Here is a 17,553-nt window from a genome sequence, read left to right on the forward strand (position 1 = left end):
TGACAATGATGTTTACCACCTTAAACCGCATTAAAAGAAAGCAATTTCTGGGCAGAGAAATGATGCGATCGAATAAAGTAATCTGTATATTACTACTTCCTCAAAAAAAGAAATATACGTGCATTACTACCTTCAGCAGCTACAAGATTAATCAATGAGTTTCTTTTGGGTCAAATCAATCAATGAATTATTGAATATTTAAAATTGCACTACCTACTTTCTCTTCAAGCACTAAATATGCTAGCTTTATATATTCTCGATCCGATATCATCGGCCAACACATGCAAGATAAAACCCTACAACGTATATATATCACAATATCAATTGGGTTTCGAGTTCTGGCAGACCCAATTTCTTGACCTTATCTTTAAAGATTTGCCGAAAATTATTGAAGCATTTAATTCTGTCCAGCAATAAAGCTGTATTGTTTCACCGCCAAAGGAGCTTAATTATTGGATGCAGCTCTGCTTAATTAGTTTGTTTCAGCCTTTCTGTAATTAGGGTTTCTTTCAGGAGACACTATGGTCCATGGATGCATATTTTGCATCTGGAAATAAGTAATACACAGAAGTGTGCGGAAGAATATTTGAGAACGGTCCTTGCAAGTTGCAATACTCCAACTTGTTCCTAACTTTGTTGGTTAGGCAGGCTAGCCGACCGACTGCATATGCGTGGTCCAGTTTATGCTATATATGAATTTGTTGCTTAAAACGCCGAGACCCGGCTACTGTTTCCTGCTAATTATAGATATATCTCACTTAGAATACATATCCTGTGGTCCATGCACAAAATCGGATAAACATAAGCAAGACTCATAATCACACAAATATTGTGTTTGTGTGTGGTTCAATTTGAATTGGGCTACGTCTACGTATATAGTAGTTTATAATTCACTGTAAATATAATTGTACATTTTACATTCAAGCCTTTGAGAAAGTAAAACCTCGAGAGAAAGAGATAATATGGTGTTGAATATATGTCCCCGGAGAATTGAGAAAATAAAATACAAATATATAAGCATATAATTTCATCCTAATAACATTGAGACCTTGTGGTAAAACCCAACGCCTGGCAAATAGGTAGGTGTGCAACTTGGGCAGGTTAGATGGTAACCCAACCCTAACCCAACATTCCTAATTCGGGTTTGGGTTCAGGTTAATTCGGGTTCGGGTTTGCCCAACCTTATCAATTTCAATCTTGTAACACATTAGCTTATATAATATGAAATGGGATGGGTAATATGTTCATGAGCAATTTGGGCTAGAAATGGGGTTGGGTTTAGGTTAGCATGGATGGGCAAAGCATCAACCCAACTCAACCCAATAATTAATTGGGTTGAGGCCGAGTTGGGTTTGGGTTGGTATTTACTTTATTTTAAACCGCTCTATTGAGTTTGAAATCGGGTTGGCATGGGCAGATTCGGGTTAACCCAACCCAAGTTGCACCCTTAACAATAAGTGATTAAGTTGGAATAACATTGGTATGGTTAGGAACTGAAGATTTGACATGCTGTAATTGGAAGGTAGAAGCCTCCTTATATATAGAAAAAATGGGTGGGTAAAATCATTATTTGTTGTACATGAAACAGAGACGCTAACTAATGGTCTACAATGTGTGTTAACTTTCATATATGTGTCAAATAATTAATTTTGGACACCCTACAACCCGTTGATGTATATCCCTATTTCACTTCAGGTAAGTCCTATTATTTGTGGAGTTCATGTGTGAAGAGAACTGGGCCAACTCGACCAACGCATATGTTAAGAGATTAGTGTTGTTATCATTTTTAACCTTGGTTTAGCTCAATAACTTTCATGTGCATTTTGCAGGTTCCGCCATGTCCACATTTATGTTTCACATCTGCTTCTGTCGCTAGCATTGAATTCTCTTCCCATTATTGCAAGCCACCCATTTTACAACATATATATGCAACCATCAATGAGAACACTGTCGACGAGTCAAAACCTACCAGTCTAATGCTAGGAAGATCAAATTTCTAGATCAAATTTTGTAAACTAAATGATATGGAAGTTGATGATTGAGTTATTATTTAGTGTTGATTAACATGATTATTTCTTATTGGTGATACATTATTTAGTCTACAAATTTAGTCTACGTAATCTTACTCAATCAACAATATCAGTCATTTAATTATCACCGGCCTATTAAAGGAGAGGTGAAGGGTGGCAAAAATTCCACAGAAAAACATTAATGCATTCAAAAATGGTGGCGATGGGTGTGCTGATTGTAACGTTGGGTTTGCTGCTTCCTTTGCTCTCAGGAGCAGTCGACATTGGCCGAGTGAGGGAAGTCGCTGCTCGGAACAACGTGACATGTGTCTTAGTGTTTGGAGATTCAAGTGTTGATCCTGGCAACAACAATGTTCTACCGACCTTCCTGAAGGGCAACTTCCTTCCTTATGGGAAAGACTTCTTCAATGGCCGCCCTACCGGAAGGTTCTCTAATGGAAGACTTGCCACAGATTTTATTGGTACGTAACACAGTTTTAATTCATAATTAGTCACATTATGACTAATTTACTTGTATTTTATATGTTGTGTTTATTCAATTAACTTGCATGTTTTCAATTTATGATCAATTACCAGCGGATGCCCTTGGCCACACAAAGATAATCCCAGCATTTCTCGACCCCAATTTGAAGTTGCAAGATCTGCCGCATGGTGTTAGTTTCGCATCAGCTGGTTCCGGCTATGATGATTTGACCGCCAACATTTCGGTAACTGACTATGGAATACTTTTTAACGAGAAATTTTAGTGTGACGGTCACATAATCACAAGTGAAAACTAATGTATATCAATTTTCTTTTTGTTGATTAAACAGAGTGTATTGTCTCTTCCCAGACAGCTGAAGTATTTTTTGCATTACAAAGTCAAGCTGATAAAATTGGTAGGTCAGAAGAAGGCTGAGGATATTATTAGAACTGCTGTACTCATATTGAGTATGGGCACAAATGACTTTGTCCAAAATTACTACTTGGACCCAACTCGACCCAAGCAGTTCAGTGTTGAAGAGTACCAAAATTACTTAGTCTCTTGCATGGCCAATGGCATTCAGGTCCTCTTCTTTAATCTCCTAATCTTTGGCCCTAACTAAAATGTTTGAATCCATAAAATCCCTACGAAATGGTTTCGACACACCTGTTTTCTCCTTCTGCATACATTTCTTTTTATCTTGGCCTTTGAATTCAATCAATCAAGGTAAAGTAAAGTAAGAGACACAAAGAGAAGTGTGCAAAAAGAGAAAAATTGCATACACATATCTGTAATCTGTATTGTTAAACATTTTTTAGGTTTATTTTTGGTGCAGCAAATGGAAAGGATAGGAGCGACAAGATTGGTTGTGGTTGGGGTTCCACCATTGGGGTGCATGCCACTAGTGAAAACGCTAATGGACGTGACAGCTTGTGCTGAAAATTACAACAAAGTGGCATTCTCGTTGAGTTCCAGGATACAAAAGAAATTGGAGGCCATAACCAAAACATCCAGAATGAAAATTGGTTTTGTTGATGCTTATGGTATTATGCAAAATGCCATAAATAACCCAAAATTATATGGTCAGTCAATTTTTCTGCTTACTATTTATTCATAAATTTATTAAAAATAAGTAATTCGTATCTGATTTGACACTATATAATGGAGACAAGTCCAAATTCTGTGTTATAACTAAAAGAAACTAAAAAGTTTTGTGAAAACTGGCAGATTTGGCTGAAACTTCAAAAGGATGCTGCGGGACTGGAGCCATAGAATTAGGAGATTCATGCAGGGGACTAGAAACATGCACTGACCCAGCAAAGTACGTATTTTGGGATGCGGTTCATCCAACTGAAAAAATGTACAAAATCATTGCTGACAAGGCTGTCGAAACTCTTTCCGAAACACTCTTTGTATAAGAGAATTTGGATCGGGGTACACAGTGATATATGTACAAGAAATCGGTTGGTGATTCTTAAATTGTATCGATTGTTGTCAAAAGAATTTAAGTACCATTTGAAGGTTCAACTAATTTGTGTTACACGTGAGTAATTGTAATAATCATTTCCTGGTCCAACATAACGCAATTTTTTCACAATATAACTGTGACACGTATGCTTGCATTTTATTTTGCACACTTGGGTTATACGATCTTCATGAACGACTATAGTAATTGATCAATTATAGTCCTTGATGATACGACCAATTACAGAGCGGAATGCTAATTTAAACAAGTTCTAACTTGTATGTTTTCTGGGTAGGGTGCAGTGAAGGCCAAAAAACATACTTATCTGGATTTGAGACATACAAATGCACTGAAATTGTACAAATAGAACATTTTTTTTTTTCATTCTTTGTTTGTGGATAAATAGATAATATATCATTAATGAGATTAATATTCATGCTTTACATATCAATTTGCAATTTTAATGTGAGGTAAAAAAAAAAAATTGTAATCTAACACAATGTGCTGGTCTATTATTGCCACTGGAGAGAATTGCCAGCACCATCCTACGCATAAGCTGATGTGCATAACTGTACTATATATAGCTGCACAAACTTATTTGCTATATTTTAGGCTTTCCAAATTAACCAGTGACCACTCTCTCCTCTGTGAGAGCTATTCTCTCCTCCGTGAGAGCCCCTCCTCTGTGTGGGTACTGAAGCTACTTTCAGGTGTTCTTCAAATTCTTTTTATCAGATCTCAGTTTTTTTCACCCTCCTAATTTCCCAACACCCTTTTTCTCTTTAAAGTCATTGCGGAACCCATCCCTGGCATTTAAGTTACCTAAACCAAACATACCTTTCCCTTCCCCATACCAGTTATTGCTCTCAACAAAATCGGTCCTAAATCCCCCTTCCTTGTCAGATAATTCCTGGTGGGGTCAAGATCTGGGCAGGCTATTCCGGTTTGTTCTAAGAGCAATTCCACCCATGGAGCCCTTCCCCCTGGCAATCCACTATTCAATCCACCATATTAAACAGTAACTACCTTAAATGAATAGTAACTACCATTAATGAACAGTAATTGTCATTTACATCTCCACCATTGGAACCCTCCCCCTGTTAATAAGCAATCAAAATAATAGTTTTTTTTTGTTTGTTTAAATAATAAAAAACCTCTCTCTCTCTCTCTCTCTCTCTCTCTCTCTGACACAAAAAAAATAAAAAATTGCAAAGCACTCGGGCCACAGGCCCGTCGACTCCCCACCCCCCTTTCGCTCAGGCTCCCACCCTCACTCGGGCCCTTCCCCGCTGGAGCTGCTCCCACCGGCCCTCAGGCCCTTTCTCCTCCCATGTCGCCCGAGCAACCAGCATCCGCTGGAGTTGCTCTAATGGCAGGAAGAAGTGAAAAGGGGTTTATTCCTACCCGTCATAAATGCTCGAAGCAACTAAAGGTGCATGGCAGATCTATCATTCATGAAGGTGGTCCCAATAATAAATGCAGACAACCAAAATCAGGCGAGAAAGTAAATCTAAATCTTCCTCAGTCCTCTCATGCATTTAGAGCCTAGGCCAACCACCCAGCAATATTCAATTCTAATAGTAATGTAGAGGTAAGTTCTCTTGGGTGGAAAAAAATGCTGGTTAATTTGTCAGTGGGTTGTTGGTATTTCCAATTGGTGTTGAAGGGTTGGGAGGTCAATAGGAGAGCCAAGGAAAAAGGTAGTAAGATTGGGAGGATAATCCCTATTGTCTATCTATTGTATATTGTGTACAAACTGGTCTGTAGTTTCTATCGATTTAGGAGTTAGATGGCTGGGGCGGAAGTGGAGGAACTTGTAGTGCACTTAGAGAAAAAAAATAGAGCTTTCTACTATGGAACACGGTGTAAAGCTAGTGGGTACAGCTTTGGTAAATAAGATCCTTAACAAATGGGGAGTTCAAAATGTTCTTAGATCCTTATGGAAAGAGATGGGGGAGATAGAAATTAAGTGGGTTAAGGACAATACTTTCATCATCATTGTTCCGAATGAGAGCACAGCCATAAAGATCATTGATCAGGTTCCTTGGGGGGTAATGAAGCAGAACTTTTCTGTTAAAAAATGGCCACCGGATTTAGCCTTGGAGGAAGTCAATGTGGAAGTAGTCACGTTTTGGATACAAATTAGGGGTGTCCCGCTTAATTTGAGTTCAGAAGAAAATGTCAGGTGTTTGGCCTCTACGATAGGGAAAGTGGAGGAAGTAGAAGATCCAAAAAGGGCTAGGGTTTTTTGAGAGTCAAAGTTGCGGTCGATAATTCGAAGCCCCTTGTTATCGGTTGTTGGCTCCCGCGGGAAAACAAAGAGGAGACGTGGATTGAAGTTAGATATGAAAGACTTCAAGATTTTTGTTATAGATGTGGAAGAATCGGGCATGCCAACAATGAATGCAATTTCGAAGCTGTGAGGGGAGGTATGGCAGGGTATGGGGAATGGACAAAAGTGGCACCAGTGCGAGCCTTTATGGAAAGGCCAAGACCTGTGGTCATCAATATGGGGGAGAGAAGAAGTACGGGGACAAGAATGAGGGGAACAAGAGGTAGTATTGGGGTGCATAATGAGTCAAGTGCATCTGGGGAGGGTGTTTCCAAACAACCTGTACCTCAGCAAGGATTAGGAAACAGTTCAAGGAAATGGCACAGGATGAATAGAATGAGAGATAGACTGTTTCCTAACCCGGCCCAATGGATCAGGGATGGTTGTGGGCTCATGGGGCAGAACCGCTTTGTATTGGGTTTTCAACCGGGGGTGGATCCAAATGAGTATGGAAGAATACCATCTATCGTGATAGAGGAACTAGTGGAACCAAACCATGCACCTAATGGGAATGGAATAGTGGAGCTGTATAATCAAGGTCACTGTTTAAGGGAACTGCACATAAGAGATCCAAGTATGAAACAAACAGAAACAGCGACGAATTCGGATCATGAGTCGAAAAGGGGAATGAGTAAGAGTAAAAGGGATTTAGAAGGGGTAAGTAATGAGGAGGGTCTATCATCCTAGAAAAAAAATGAAAACTGGCGATGATAGAAGCAAAGTAAGAGGAAAAGATGAGAGATATGCTACTAGATTGGGTAAGATGCCTATAAGTGACAGACACTTGTTAATGGAAAATGAGAGCTATACGGAAGAGAGCTTGCAGGAGGTCCCGATAGAAAAGCAGGAAATTGGGGAATTTATGCAGATGACCCCTGATGGTGAGAAGAAGGTAGAGAGGTCTAAAAAAATGGGGTTTTCATCCCGAGGTGGTGGTGGCTGGCCTTACTCAGCCGTAAGATTGCCATGATACACCTATTTTGGAACTGCCGTGGTCTAGGGTCGGACACGATGGTTCGTGCCTTACATGGGCAAATAAGGGAACACAGACCCTCGATAATTTTTCTTTCAAAAACCAAAATGAAAGATCATCGAATAGCTGGAGTAAGAAGGCGGATAGGGTACTCGAATGGTTTTGATGTAGCTCCGATCGGGAGAGCTGGAGGGCTTAGCCTTTGGTGGAAGGACTCTGTCCAAGTGGAGGTGATGGAATTTTCTAAGCATTTTATTGATGCTAGATGTGGGTTGGTTGACTCACAGGTTAAATTTCGGTTTACCAGAGTTTACGCGACATCGTACAGGATGGAGAAAGAGGCATTTTGGAGGGGTATGATTCAGAATTTCAGCCCGGATAATATGTCATGGATTTGTGGTAGGGACTTTAACGAAGTCTTATGGGATCATGAAAAATCTGGGGGAGCAGAAGTGAGATACAACCGTCCCAGATACCTGGAGGAGTTTAGATGCAAGGTGGAGGTTATGGATTTGGGATTTAATGGACCCAAATTTACTTGGAGGGGGACTCAAAATGGGCAGCTGGTAGAGGCTAGGCTGGATAGGGGATTGATGAATGCTTGTTGGCAATCCACTTGGCCTAATACGTCGGTTAAAATCGGAACGTCTCTAGGGTCTGACCATAGTCATGTGGTGGTAATTTGTGAGCCTAAGAGTAATAAATTGAAGAAGATGTTTCACTTTGAGGCCTTTTGGGCTAAGGACGGGGAGTGCAGGGACATCGTGAGAAATGCTTGGAATCATTCCAGGGAGGGGAGTCCTATTGAGAGATGGAATCATAAAATCAATATTTGTCATGCCAAATTAATCAACTGGAGCAGGGGAAAATTCAGTAACCGTGGAAGGCAAATTAAAGAGATGTTGGAATGTCTGGGTCGGCTCCAACAGAATTGGAAGGAGAATGAGAAGGAAATTGTGGCTCTTTCCAACAATCTTGATCAATTATGGAGGCAGGAGGAGTGTTACTGGCAGCAAAGATCCCGTGTGAAATGGCTAAACGAGGGATACGCCAACAAAAAATTATTTCATCAGTCTACCCTTTAAAGAAGACGAAGAAATAAGGTGGTGACTTTAAAAAATAGCAGCGGAGAGTGGATTGAAAGCCCAAGTCTGATTAGGAGTTTGGTGGATGATCATTTCATGGAGTTATTCAAAATCGTCTGGGCACCGGGAGTGGGGAGAAATCCTCGATTGTGTGCTTCCAAATGTTACCAATGAAATGAATGCTACCCTTATGGGTACGGTCTCGGTTGATGAAGTGAAAGATGCTGCTTTACAGATGAGTGGGATGAAGGCCCCTGGTCCCGATGACTTCTCGGGGATTTTCTATCAGGCTCATTGGGACATTCTTGCTGCGGATGTGAATGAAATTATTGGAGAATTAATGCATGGTTTAGAAAATCCCATGAGAATCAATGCTACTCATTTGGCTCTGATACCGAAAGTTCAAAACCCGGAATCCGTCTCTTAATTTTGGCCCATCAGTTTATGCAACTATTCTTATAAGGTTCTTTCGAAGATTTTGGCGAATCGTCTCAAGCCGTTTCTTCCGGAGTTAATTTCCCCTACCCAAAACGCCTTTGTGGTAGGAAGGCAAATCCAAGACAATATTGGAATTGCGCATGAATTATTCCATTTTCTTAAATTGAGAAAAGCAAAATGCAAATTCGAGTTGTGCATTAAACTGGATATGCATAAGGCCTACGATCGGCTGGAATGAGATTTTTTAATGGCAGTGATGGAGAAATTGGGGTTTGACAGTAAGTGGAAAAGCTTGATCCTGGGATGCATTTCTTCTGTGAATTTTGCAATCATTCTGAATGGTCTTCTTGGAACTAAGTTTGTGCCTTTTAGGGGGCTCAGACAAGGAGATCCGCTTTCCCCTACCTATTCTTGTTGGTTAGTGAAGTGTTATCACTTCGTATCCAGCAGGCTAGTGATAGAGGTTGGATCAGAGGAGTCCAAATGAACAAGCCTGGCCCGACAATATCCCATATTTTCTTTGCTGACGATACTCTGATTTTCCTGAGAGCTGAGGAGGAGAACTATTGGAAATTATCCTAAGTCATTGATGATTATTGGTTGGCGTCGGGTCAAAAAGTTAATAAGTCAAAGTCAAGCGTATTTTTTGGTAACAATATGCCTGAGTCTTTATCACTTCATTTGGCGAACATACTAGGTATGGAGAAGGTTGGAGATCCAGGTGTCTACCTGGGGGTTCCCGCTATTTGGGGTCGTTCGAAAAAAAGTGGGCTAGCCTACGTTAAAGAAAGATTACTGGGTAAGCTTAGGGATGGAAGAAAGCCGCTCTCTCTCAAGCGGGGCGGGAGGTCCTCATAAAAGAGGTGGCGCAAGCAATCCCTGCATATCCTATGAACTTATTCAAGTTTCCTACTTCTCTATGCAATGAGTTGGATGCCATGTGGGGGCAAAAAGATGGTGAACAACGTATTCATTGGGTTTCTAGAGAGAAGTTGGGATGGGCGAAGGATATGGGCGGGTTAGGTCTTAGGAGTTTCGAGGTGTTCAACGATGCCCTGTTGGCTAAGCAGTGTTGGAGATTAATTGAGGAGCCGAATTCTTTGTGGGGTTTGGTGCTTAAGGCACGGTATTTCCCTAATTGTTCATTCATGGATGCTAAAAGGGGTGGGAGAGCCTCTTGGGCATGGTCTAGCCTCCTCACTGGAAGGGACATTTTACGTAATGGAGCTCATTGGCAGATTATGAGTGGAAATGAGATTAGGGTGTGGGTTGGTAGATGGATCCCGTTTATTCCAATGGGAAGACCTTCTCCATCGGGGACGGTACAGGTTTCTAATAATTTGGTGGTTAATTCGCTGATTTGCTCTGAGAATAGAATGTGGGATATAGATTTTCTAAAGCCATTCCTGGAAAGGTCCGAGTTTGATGTTATCCTTGAGACCCATATTGGAGACCCTTTGTTACGTGATCGTTTGGTTTGGCCCCTAGATAAAAAAAGGGTATATTCAGTTAAATCCGGATATAAATGGGTGGTTGGTCGGAATCTGCCCCATGGGGGTATTAATATTGGATCCTCGGTCACCATTCCTGCCCATATGTGGAAGTGTGTGTGGAAACTTGAGGCTTCTCCAAAAATCAGATGCTTTTTATGGAAGACCCTTCAGGAAGCTGTGGCTACTATGGCAAACCTCTTCCGAAGAAGATCTTCCCCATCTCCATTATGCCCGATTTGTAAGAATCAGGATGAAACAATTGTACATCTATTTTTGCAATGCCCGTGGGTGGAGGCTGTTTGGTTCGGGGGAAGCTTGGGTATGAGGATTAATCAAACGGATACTTCTTCTTGGGCGGGCTGGTTGTTACAGAGGTTTGATTCAGCGAATGGATCAATTGAGGTGAGAAACAATATGCTCTCATATATCGCTTTCACTTGTTGGCATATATGGAAAGCCCGATGTAATATGCAATTCAACTAGCAACCAATTCATCCTAGGCATGTTATTTTGGCCATTTCTGTATCGGTCTCTACATTCAAAGAAGCCCGGGGTGGTCCTCGGACTACGCTTCCACCTCGTGGCCTGGTTCAATTGGTTGATGTTTGTTGGTCTCCTCTGTGTACGGGTTTCGTTAAGATAAATGTGGATGCTAGCTGGGGATCCTGTGATGGACGGGGATTCACGGGTATTGTTGCACGGGATGAGGAAGGGAGGTTTCTTGCTGCTAGTAGATCAGGTGTGAAAGCTACTAGTGTGGCTATGGGAAAGGCTATGGCAATCTTGCACGGGTGTATGCTTGGCAAGATGATGAGATGGAATAAGATTATTTTAGAGTCTGACTCGTTGGAATAGATTTCTTGCCTTAGGGACATGGCTAAGAAAGGCGGTTGGGATGTCTTCCCCTCTCTTCTGAATTGTGTTAGATTGGGAAAGGAGTTTCTTAATTACCGCTGGTCTTGGGTTCCAAGACCGGCCAATTCAGCAGCGGACCATTTGGCGTCGCGAAGTAGTAGGGAAGTATGTGATCATGTGTGGGTTGATAGACCCTCATCTTCCTTGGTTCATGTTTTGTGTAACGACGGTTTACCTTGTCCACCTTAATGGTTTGTGGTATTGTGTGGAGGGACACTCTAGCATTTGTTGCGGCATCGTGTTTTCTCTGTAACCTCCTCGCTCTACCCTTTCCAAGTAGTTATTGGCTGTTTGCTTCGGTGTAGGCTCTCTTTGTATTGTTTGGCATCTTTGCCCGGTTATTGAATCTTCTGATTTCCAAAAAAAAAAAAAAAAAAAAAACTTACTCGCTATATTTATTAATAATTTGATTAGAACATCTAATAGAAAAATATTATAAAAGTTTTATTCAGGTTTATATTCTTTTAAGTTTAGAGTCGTTGACTACGCCTTTCGGCTTGATCTTAGGTCATAACTCATCATTCGTGAACGAATTTTATGGAGGAATCCTTAGGTTTTCAGGGCATTAATCCATCACCAATGTTTGTGTTAATCAAGCCGACATTCTCACTCTCGCTTCGTTACCGCCGCTCGCGTAAGTGCTTTTCTCTAGGCAAAGCCCTCCCCTAACGATGCATTTTTACTCCCCACAGGGATTTTTTTGCCTTGTGTTATTTTGACTATTGTCTACCCCTTCATTAAATTGATAATATGATAAGTGTGAGACAATTTATGGGTTATTGTGGAATTAATATGCCACATCGTCAATATAATGAAAGCTTATACAATCAAATAAATAGAAATCATATACTTTTTCAATTTCAAAACCTCATGATGTAATATGATAAAATTAAAGCTTTGTGGTCTTTTTCAAATATTATGCAAAACCTGGAGGGTGTAAAATGTAGTTAGATCTTTTCTTTATGAAGCAGGGATAATTGAATTTGAATGCAAAGATGACACACTATCCTAGCTAACCAAGCGTTTAGGTCTTAAAAAAACGATATCAAGTTGAAGCTTGAGGGAGCGCATGACATCCTAGCACAAGTGAAAAATCAGCGAGAGATGCCAAACAACTTAAGCTTTGCAAGAATATGTTCTCCTTTTGCCATCAACAGAAGCAAGGAGAAGTGATCAAAGTCAAACCCCTTGGCTCTGAATACATTTCTAACACGCCTAATTCAAATGCACCCACGGATTTTGAAAAATATTCCACTCCAAATCATGTTCATACGCCGCATCTACATAACAACATCCCTAGCTTGCTTTGATCTTCTGCAAATCCAACCTCCCCTTTTATCATCAGCCCTTATTATTTTTATTCTCACTAGCTACGTATTGTATTATTATTCTATGTGAAGCGTGCGGCTAGTTTATGACATTGATAGCTTGTATTTATGCATCTACTTGTTAATCAAGCTGGCATTTCTTGGGCTCTAAGATATGCCAGCTTATTGCAAAAAATGAATATCACAAGGTTGAATACCGTGGCATTTCTTGGATACCGTGTTCACTGCCATTTCTGGGTTCCTTGGACGGGACTGGATTAGTCCAAAAAATGAATATCACAACATTGGATTGGATGGAGTTTTACAATTATTAACAATTATATTTTCCGTGTAAATTTCAAATGACTAAAGCGTTTTCAACTTCCCTCTTTGAAGTTTTTTCGATGATAAAATAATGTTCTTTTGGAAAAGTCTTCAAGTAAATTAGTATAGGGCAGCACTTTTGGACTTTACAATTTAGCACTCTTCTCTGTGTGGGTAAAAAGATTTTAGAACTCTCATATTATATCTTTTTTCAAGGGTACACAAGAATTTACTTGTGAAATCAGTAGCTTCAGGTGAAAGGGATCTGATTTGCAACAAGAATTAATTAATTATGTTCAGATGAGATATTTTTTCTAATTAATCCTCAAATGATCCAAATCCCTTCCCACCTGATTCTGCCAAGTGCCATCTATATATGATATTATATTGTCTTAGTTGAGTCCTAAAATACAATTCTGAATACTGCAGCCATCTTTCTGCAATTATTTTCAAAGAGTACCTTAAGGAAAAAATGATTTTATAGTAGGTTTTTAGGATTGTTTAAAAGCGAGAGTGTAAGCATAAAAAAAGGTCGTACCCAGTGCACAAGGCTCCCGCTTTACGCAGGGTCTGGGAGAGGTGAATGTCGGCTAGCCTTACCCCCATTTATGGAGAGGCTGCTCCCAAGTCTCGAACCCGAGACCTACCGCTCATGGGCGAAGGCACTTGCCATCGCACCAAGTGCGACCTCTCTAAAAGCGAGAGTGTAAGCATGCCAATATAAAAACTCAACTTAATACTCCGTCCAGCTTTCAATTCGTCTTCTTCTTTGTTTCTTATGTAATCTTCATGAATTTGAGGAAGGTGTTGACAATAGAAAACCCTAAGTACATAGAATCTACATCGATAAAGCCGCGGAAATGATTAGAACACCACACAAGTCGATGTGGGAGACTTAATAATGAATCCCACATTTTATTAAACTCTTAAACTCCTGAAATCGTCCATGTATTTAGCAGCTGGATTGAGCTACAAGTTTCCAGCCCCTTCATTAAAAGCTTAGCTGTTCACGCGTCTCTCTTTAGTCCTTTATATTGCCCATTTTCTCAATCTCTTCTCTCCCCTCATATCGACTTCAAATTGTGTGAATATGACTGTACATAGTGATATTCATGCAGAAAAGCCAGCATCTGAAGATATTCATGCAGAAAAGCCAGCATCTGAGGCTATAGTACTAGAGAACGTGTGGGCGAGCTTTATCGGTGTGGATGGACCCAAAAACGCAACAGAATTGTCTCAATCCTGGGAAGATATGCCTCCTCTTGATGGGAGAGAAGGTTCAATGGAAGTTCTACAAAGGCTACCAAGTCTAGGTAGGTGGATATCAATGGGGACTGAGGCCTGGGAGGAGCTTCTGGACAGTGTTGTTGGTCCTGCACAAAATACGGAGCAGTCTTGCAATGACAAGTTAGAAGGCAATGGAACTACAAATTTGGAATGTGAAGCAAAGGTCAAGAGAGCAAAGAAAGTGGAAATTGCGAAGCACTACCGCGGAGTTAGGAGGCGGCCGTGGGGCAAGTATGCAGCAGAGATTAGGGACTCAACAATAAAAGGGGCTAGGGTTTGGCTTGGGACTTTTGAGACTGCTGAGGAGGCCGCTTTGGCTTATGACAAGGCTGCTTTGAGAATTAGAGGCTCAAAGGCACATCTTAACTTCCCCCTTGAAACAGTTGCAAAGGCCATGGGATTGGATTTCTTCAGCATTTCTTCATCCTCAATTGGTTCGAATCCTCGGAAGAGAGGGTTGAGAGATTGGGAAGAAAATGTTGAGGAAAGAAAACCTGCAGTGAAGAGGAAGGCAAGCATGCAAAAGATGTGTGATCATGAATTTGATGTATTTGAGTTCCAAGACCTGGGAAGTGACTACTTGGACAGTTTGCTGTCTTCTATTTGACAAAGGCTAGAATAAGAAAGGAAGCAATGCTTCTGATGTGTATGTATCTAGCGAGCACGAATGAGTCTGTGGAACATTCTTTGCAGCCCAAATAGAAATGTAGCAGTCCGAAACTATTTGTAGTCATAGTGAAGAACATGACGTGTAACTTCCATTCAAACTAGCCTTACAGAAAGAGAGAGCAATTTCTATCTAAAAATAAATAATTTTAAAAAATAAAAAAAATGAAGACGAGATAGCAAAACATTATATACTTACATACAATTTCTCGTGGAATTTGCAACATTAATCAACAATTATAGTGTGCTTTGTTAAGATTTCAATAAAGGATAGTGACTCGCCAACTTAAGACACATCGGCAAGCGTTTTAGGATTTTATACAAAAGGTTTCCATGTTATAACCACTCTTGTAATTTACTTCTTTACCAAAAAAAAAAAAAAAACTCTTGTAATTTACTTTTTCAGATTTTCAAAGAGTTTTATATTATTTAATTATTTTACTATTCTCAGTTCGAGAGATTGGTGGATAATTTTAGGTAGATCAAATTTATAGATTAAATTTTGTAAACTAGATGATAAGGAAGTTAATGAGTGGATTATTACTTAAGTGTTGATTAACTTTTTAGGGTAATGATAGGGAGACTAAATTTGTTAATAAAATTATTATTTGTCACCAATAGGAATGAACATATTTATCAACGCTTAAATAATAACTCAATCTTTAACTTCCATGTCATTTAATTTTTAATTTTTTTTCTACAATCTACTTAGCATTACTCTACCATTAAAAGGATATATCTGAGCTGGCTTAAAATAGAGAGGCAAATAAAATGAAAACGTTGAGAGCAACTCCACCCATGGAGCCTTCCCCCTAGCAATCCACTATTGAATCCACCATTTTGAACAGTAACTGCCTTAAATGAATAGTAACTGCCATTAATGAACAGTAATTGTCATTTGCATCTCCACCCTTGGAGCCCTCCCCCCAGGCAATAGGCAATAAAATATTAGTTTTTTTGTTTGTTTAAATAATACAAAATAAAATTATTTGTAATTTCGGATAAGATTTTTTAAATCGTTCTCGTTGCGCCACGTGTCATTTTATAAAACCAAACAATTATTTAGCGATGGATTTCGATAAGATTTTTATCCAATGTCATCGTGCCACGTGTCATTATTTTTTGAAAATCTTTGACGATAGATTTCGATCAGATTTTAACTCGTTCAAAATTGCGTCACGTGTCATTATCCGAAAAGATAATTATTGGAGATCGATTTCGATAAGATTTTTATCCAATGTCATCGTGCCACGTGTCGTTATCTTTTGAGAATCTTTGACGATATATTTCGATCAGATTTTAACTCGTTCAAAATTGCGCCACGTGTCATTATCCGAAAAGATAATTATTGGAGATCGATTTCGATAAGATTTTTATCCAATACGATCGTGCCACGTGTCATTATCTTTTCAGAATCTTTGAGGATAGATTTCGATCAGATTTTTAACGAATGACGGCATGCCACGTGGCCTTATCTACAATCTAATCCTTTCTGAATCGTCCATATAATCCACCATCAATCCTCACAAATCTCACACCAATTTTCTCAACATCTCTATCTCATTATTCATAGTTTCTGCTTCTTCTTCACCATCCATCATTACAATGTCTTCTTCTTCATCAAGGATGATGTGGGAAATCGATCAGCAAGAAGAAGAATTGTTTAACCAATCTGAAGGAATGTTCAACCTTCAGATAGCCGAAAATGAGATGGAAGAGGATGAGGAGCGTAGAAGGAGAGATGACGAAACAAGAATGGCCAGAGCCTCACATTCCCGTCGAGTTATCCAGACTGTTGTTCAGATATGCAGGCCCAACCGTTCAAGAAACCTTGATAGAAGCAGGCAATGACGGGGTGAAGAGCTATTGGACGATTACTTTATCCATAACAGTGCATTTCCTGATACGTACTTCAGACGTCGTTTTAGAATGGAACGACATTTGTTCAACATAATCATGACTGATGTTTGCAACCATGATTCTTACTTTGTGCAAAAGAAGGATGCTTGTGGTGTTATGGGTCTCCTACCTGAGCAAAAAATCACTGCTGCATTGCGAATGCTTGCGTATGGAGCATCTGCAGACCAAGTGGATGAGATAACGAGGATGGGGAAATCAACCATTCTTGAGGCCCTGATGAGGTTTTGCGGAGCAGTCGAATCTTTGTACACCGCAGAGTACCTTCGAAAACCTACTCACAAGGACTTGCAAAGGCTTCTGAAGAAGAGCGAGATGCGAGGTTTTCCTGGGATGATAGGAAGCATCGATTGTATGCACTGGACGTGGAAAAACTATCTAAGTGCATGGCAAAGCGCATATGGGGACAGAAAAGGATCAAAATCTATCATTTTGGAGACAGTGGCATCTTTTGATACATGGATATGGCACGCTTTTTTCGGGGTTCCGGGGGCTCAAAATGATCTCAACGTCCTTGCCCAATCCCCAGTGTTCAACGACGTCTTGCAAGGAAAGGCACCAAAAGTCACGTACGTCGTCAACAGACATAGGTACGACGGGGCATACTACCTAGCCGACGGCATTTACCCACGGTGGGAAACATTTGTCAAAACAGTGCCACGCCCGCGAAGTGCAAAGGAAAAACACTTTGCAAGCTGTCAAGAGGGGTGCAGGAAGGATATGGAGCGTTGTTTTGGTATCCTTCAAGCTCGTTGGGCGATCGTCATGGGTGCTGCCAGAATGTTCGATGTAGAGTCACTTCGATCCATCATGATGACGTGCGTCATTCTTCACAACATGATTGTGGAAGATGAGTTC

General features: G+C 40.2%; 2 protein-coding genes across 2 annotated transcripts; both read left to right on the forward strand.

The window, feature by feature from the left end:
- Window positions 1-2,154: 2,154 nt before the first annotated feature.
- On the forward strand, window positions 2,155-4,095 carry LOC126584732 (GDSL esterase/lipase At5g45950). Its single transcript, XM_050249062.1, has 5 exons — window positions 2,155-2,491; window positions 2,607-2,737; window positions 2,843-3,076; window positions 3,329-3,575; window positions 3,721-4,095. The coding sequence occupies exons 1-5, from the start codon at window positions 2,212-2,214 to the stop codon at window positions 3,909-3,911; spliced, it is 1,083 nt and encodes a 360-aa protein (XP_050105019.1). The 5' UTR covers window positions 2,155-2,211; the 3' UTR covers window positions 3,912-4,095.
- Window positions 4,096-13,524: 9,429 nt separating this feature from the next.
- Window positions 13,525-14,769, forward strand: LOC126586956 (ethylene-responsive transcription factor ERF091). The gene has a single exon (XM_050251914.1). It carries the CDS (start codon window positions 13,916-13,918, stop codon window positions 14,717-14,719), a length of 804 nt encoding a protein of 267 aa, XP_050107871.1. The 5' UTR covers window positions 13,525-13,915; the 3' UTR covers window positions 14,720-14,769.
- Window positions 14,770-17,553: the final 2,784 nt, after the last annotated feature.

This window comes from Malus sylvestris, chromosome 10 (assembly GCF_916048215.2).
Source record: "Malus sylvestris chromosome 10, drMalSylv7.2, whole genome shotgun sequence".
NCBI lineage: Eukaryota > Viridiplantae > Streptophyta > Magnoliopsida > Rosales > Rosaceae > Malus > Malus sylvestris.

Excerpts from the sequence above, each read along its gene's own strand:
- LOC126586956 (XM_050251914.1), top strand. The coding sequence starts at position 13,916 with ATGACTGTACATAGTGATATTCATGCAGAAAAGCCAGCATCTGAAGAT.
- LOC126584732 (XM_050249062.1), top strand. The coding sequence starts at position 2,212 with ATGCATTCAAAAATGGTGGCGATGGGTGTGCTGATTGTAACGTTGGGT. Across the intron at positions 2,492-2,606 it reads ACTTGCCACAGATTTTATTG|CGGATGCCCTTGGCCACACA; the intron begins GTACGTAACACA and ends ATCAATTACCAG. Across the intron at positions 3,576-3,720 it reads AAATAACCCAAAATTATATG|ATTTGGCTGAAACTTCAAAA; the intron begins GTCAGTCAATTT and ends GAAAACTGGCAG.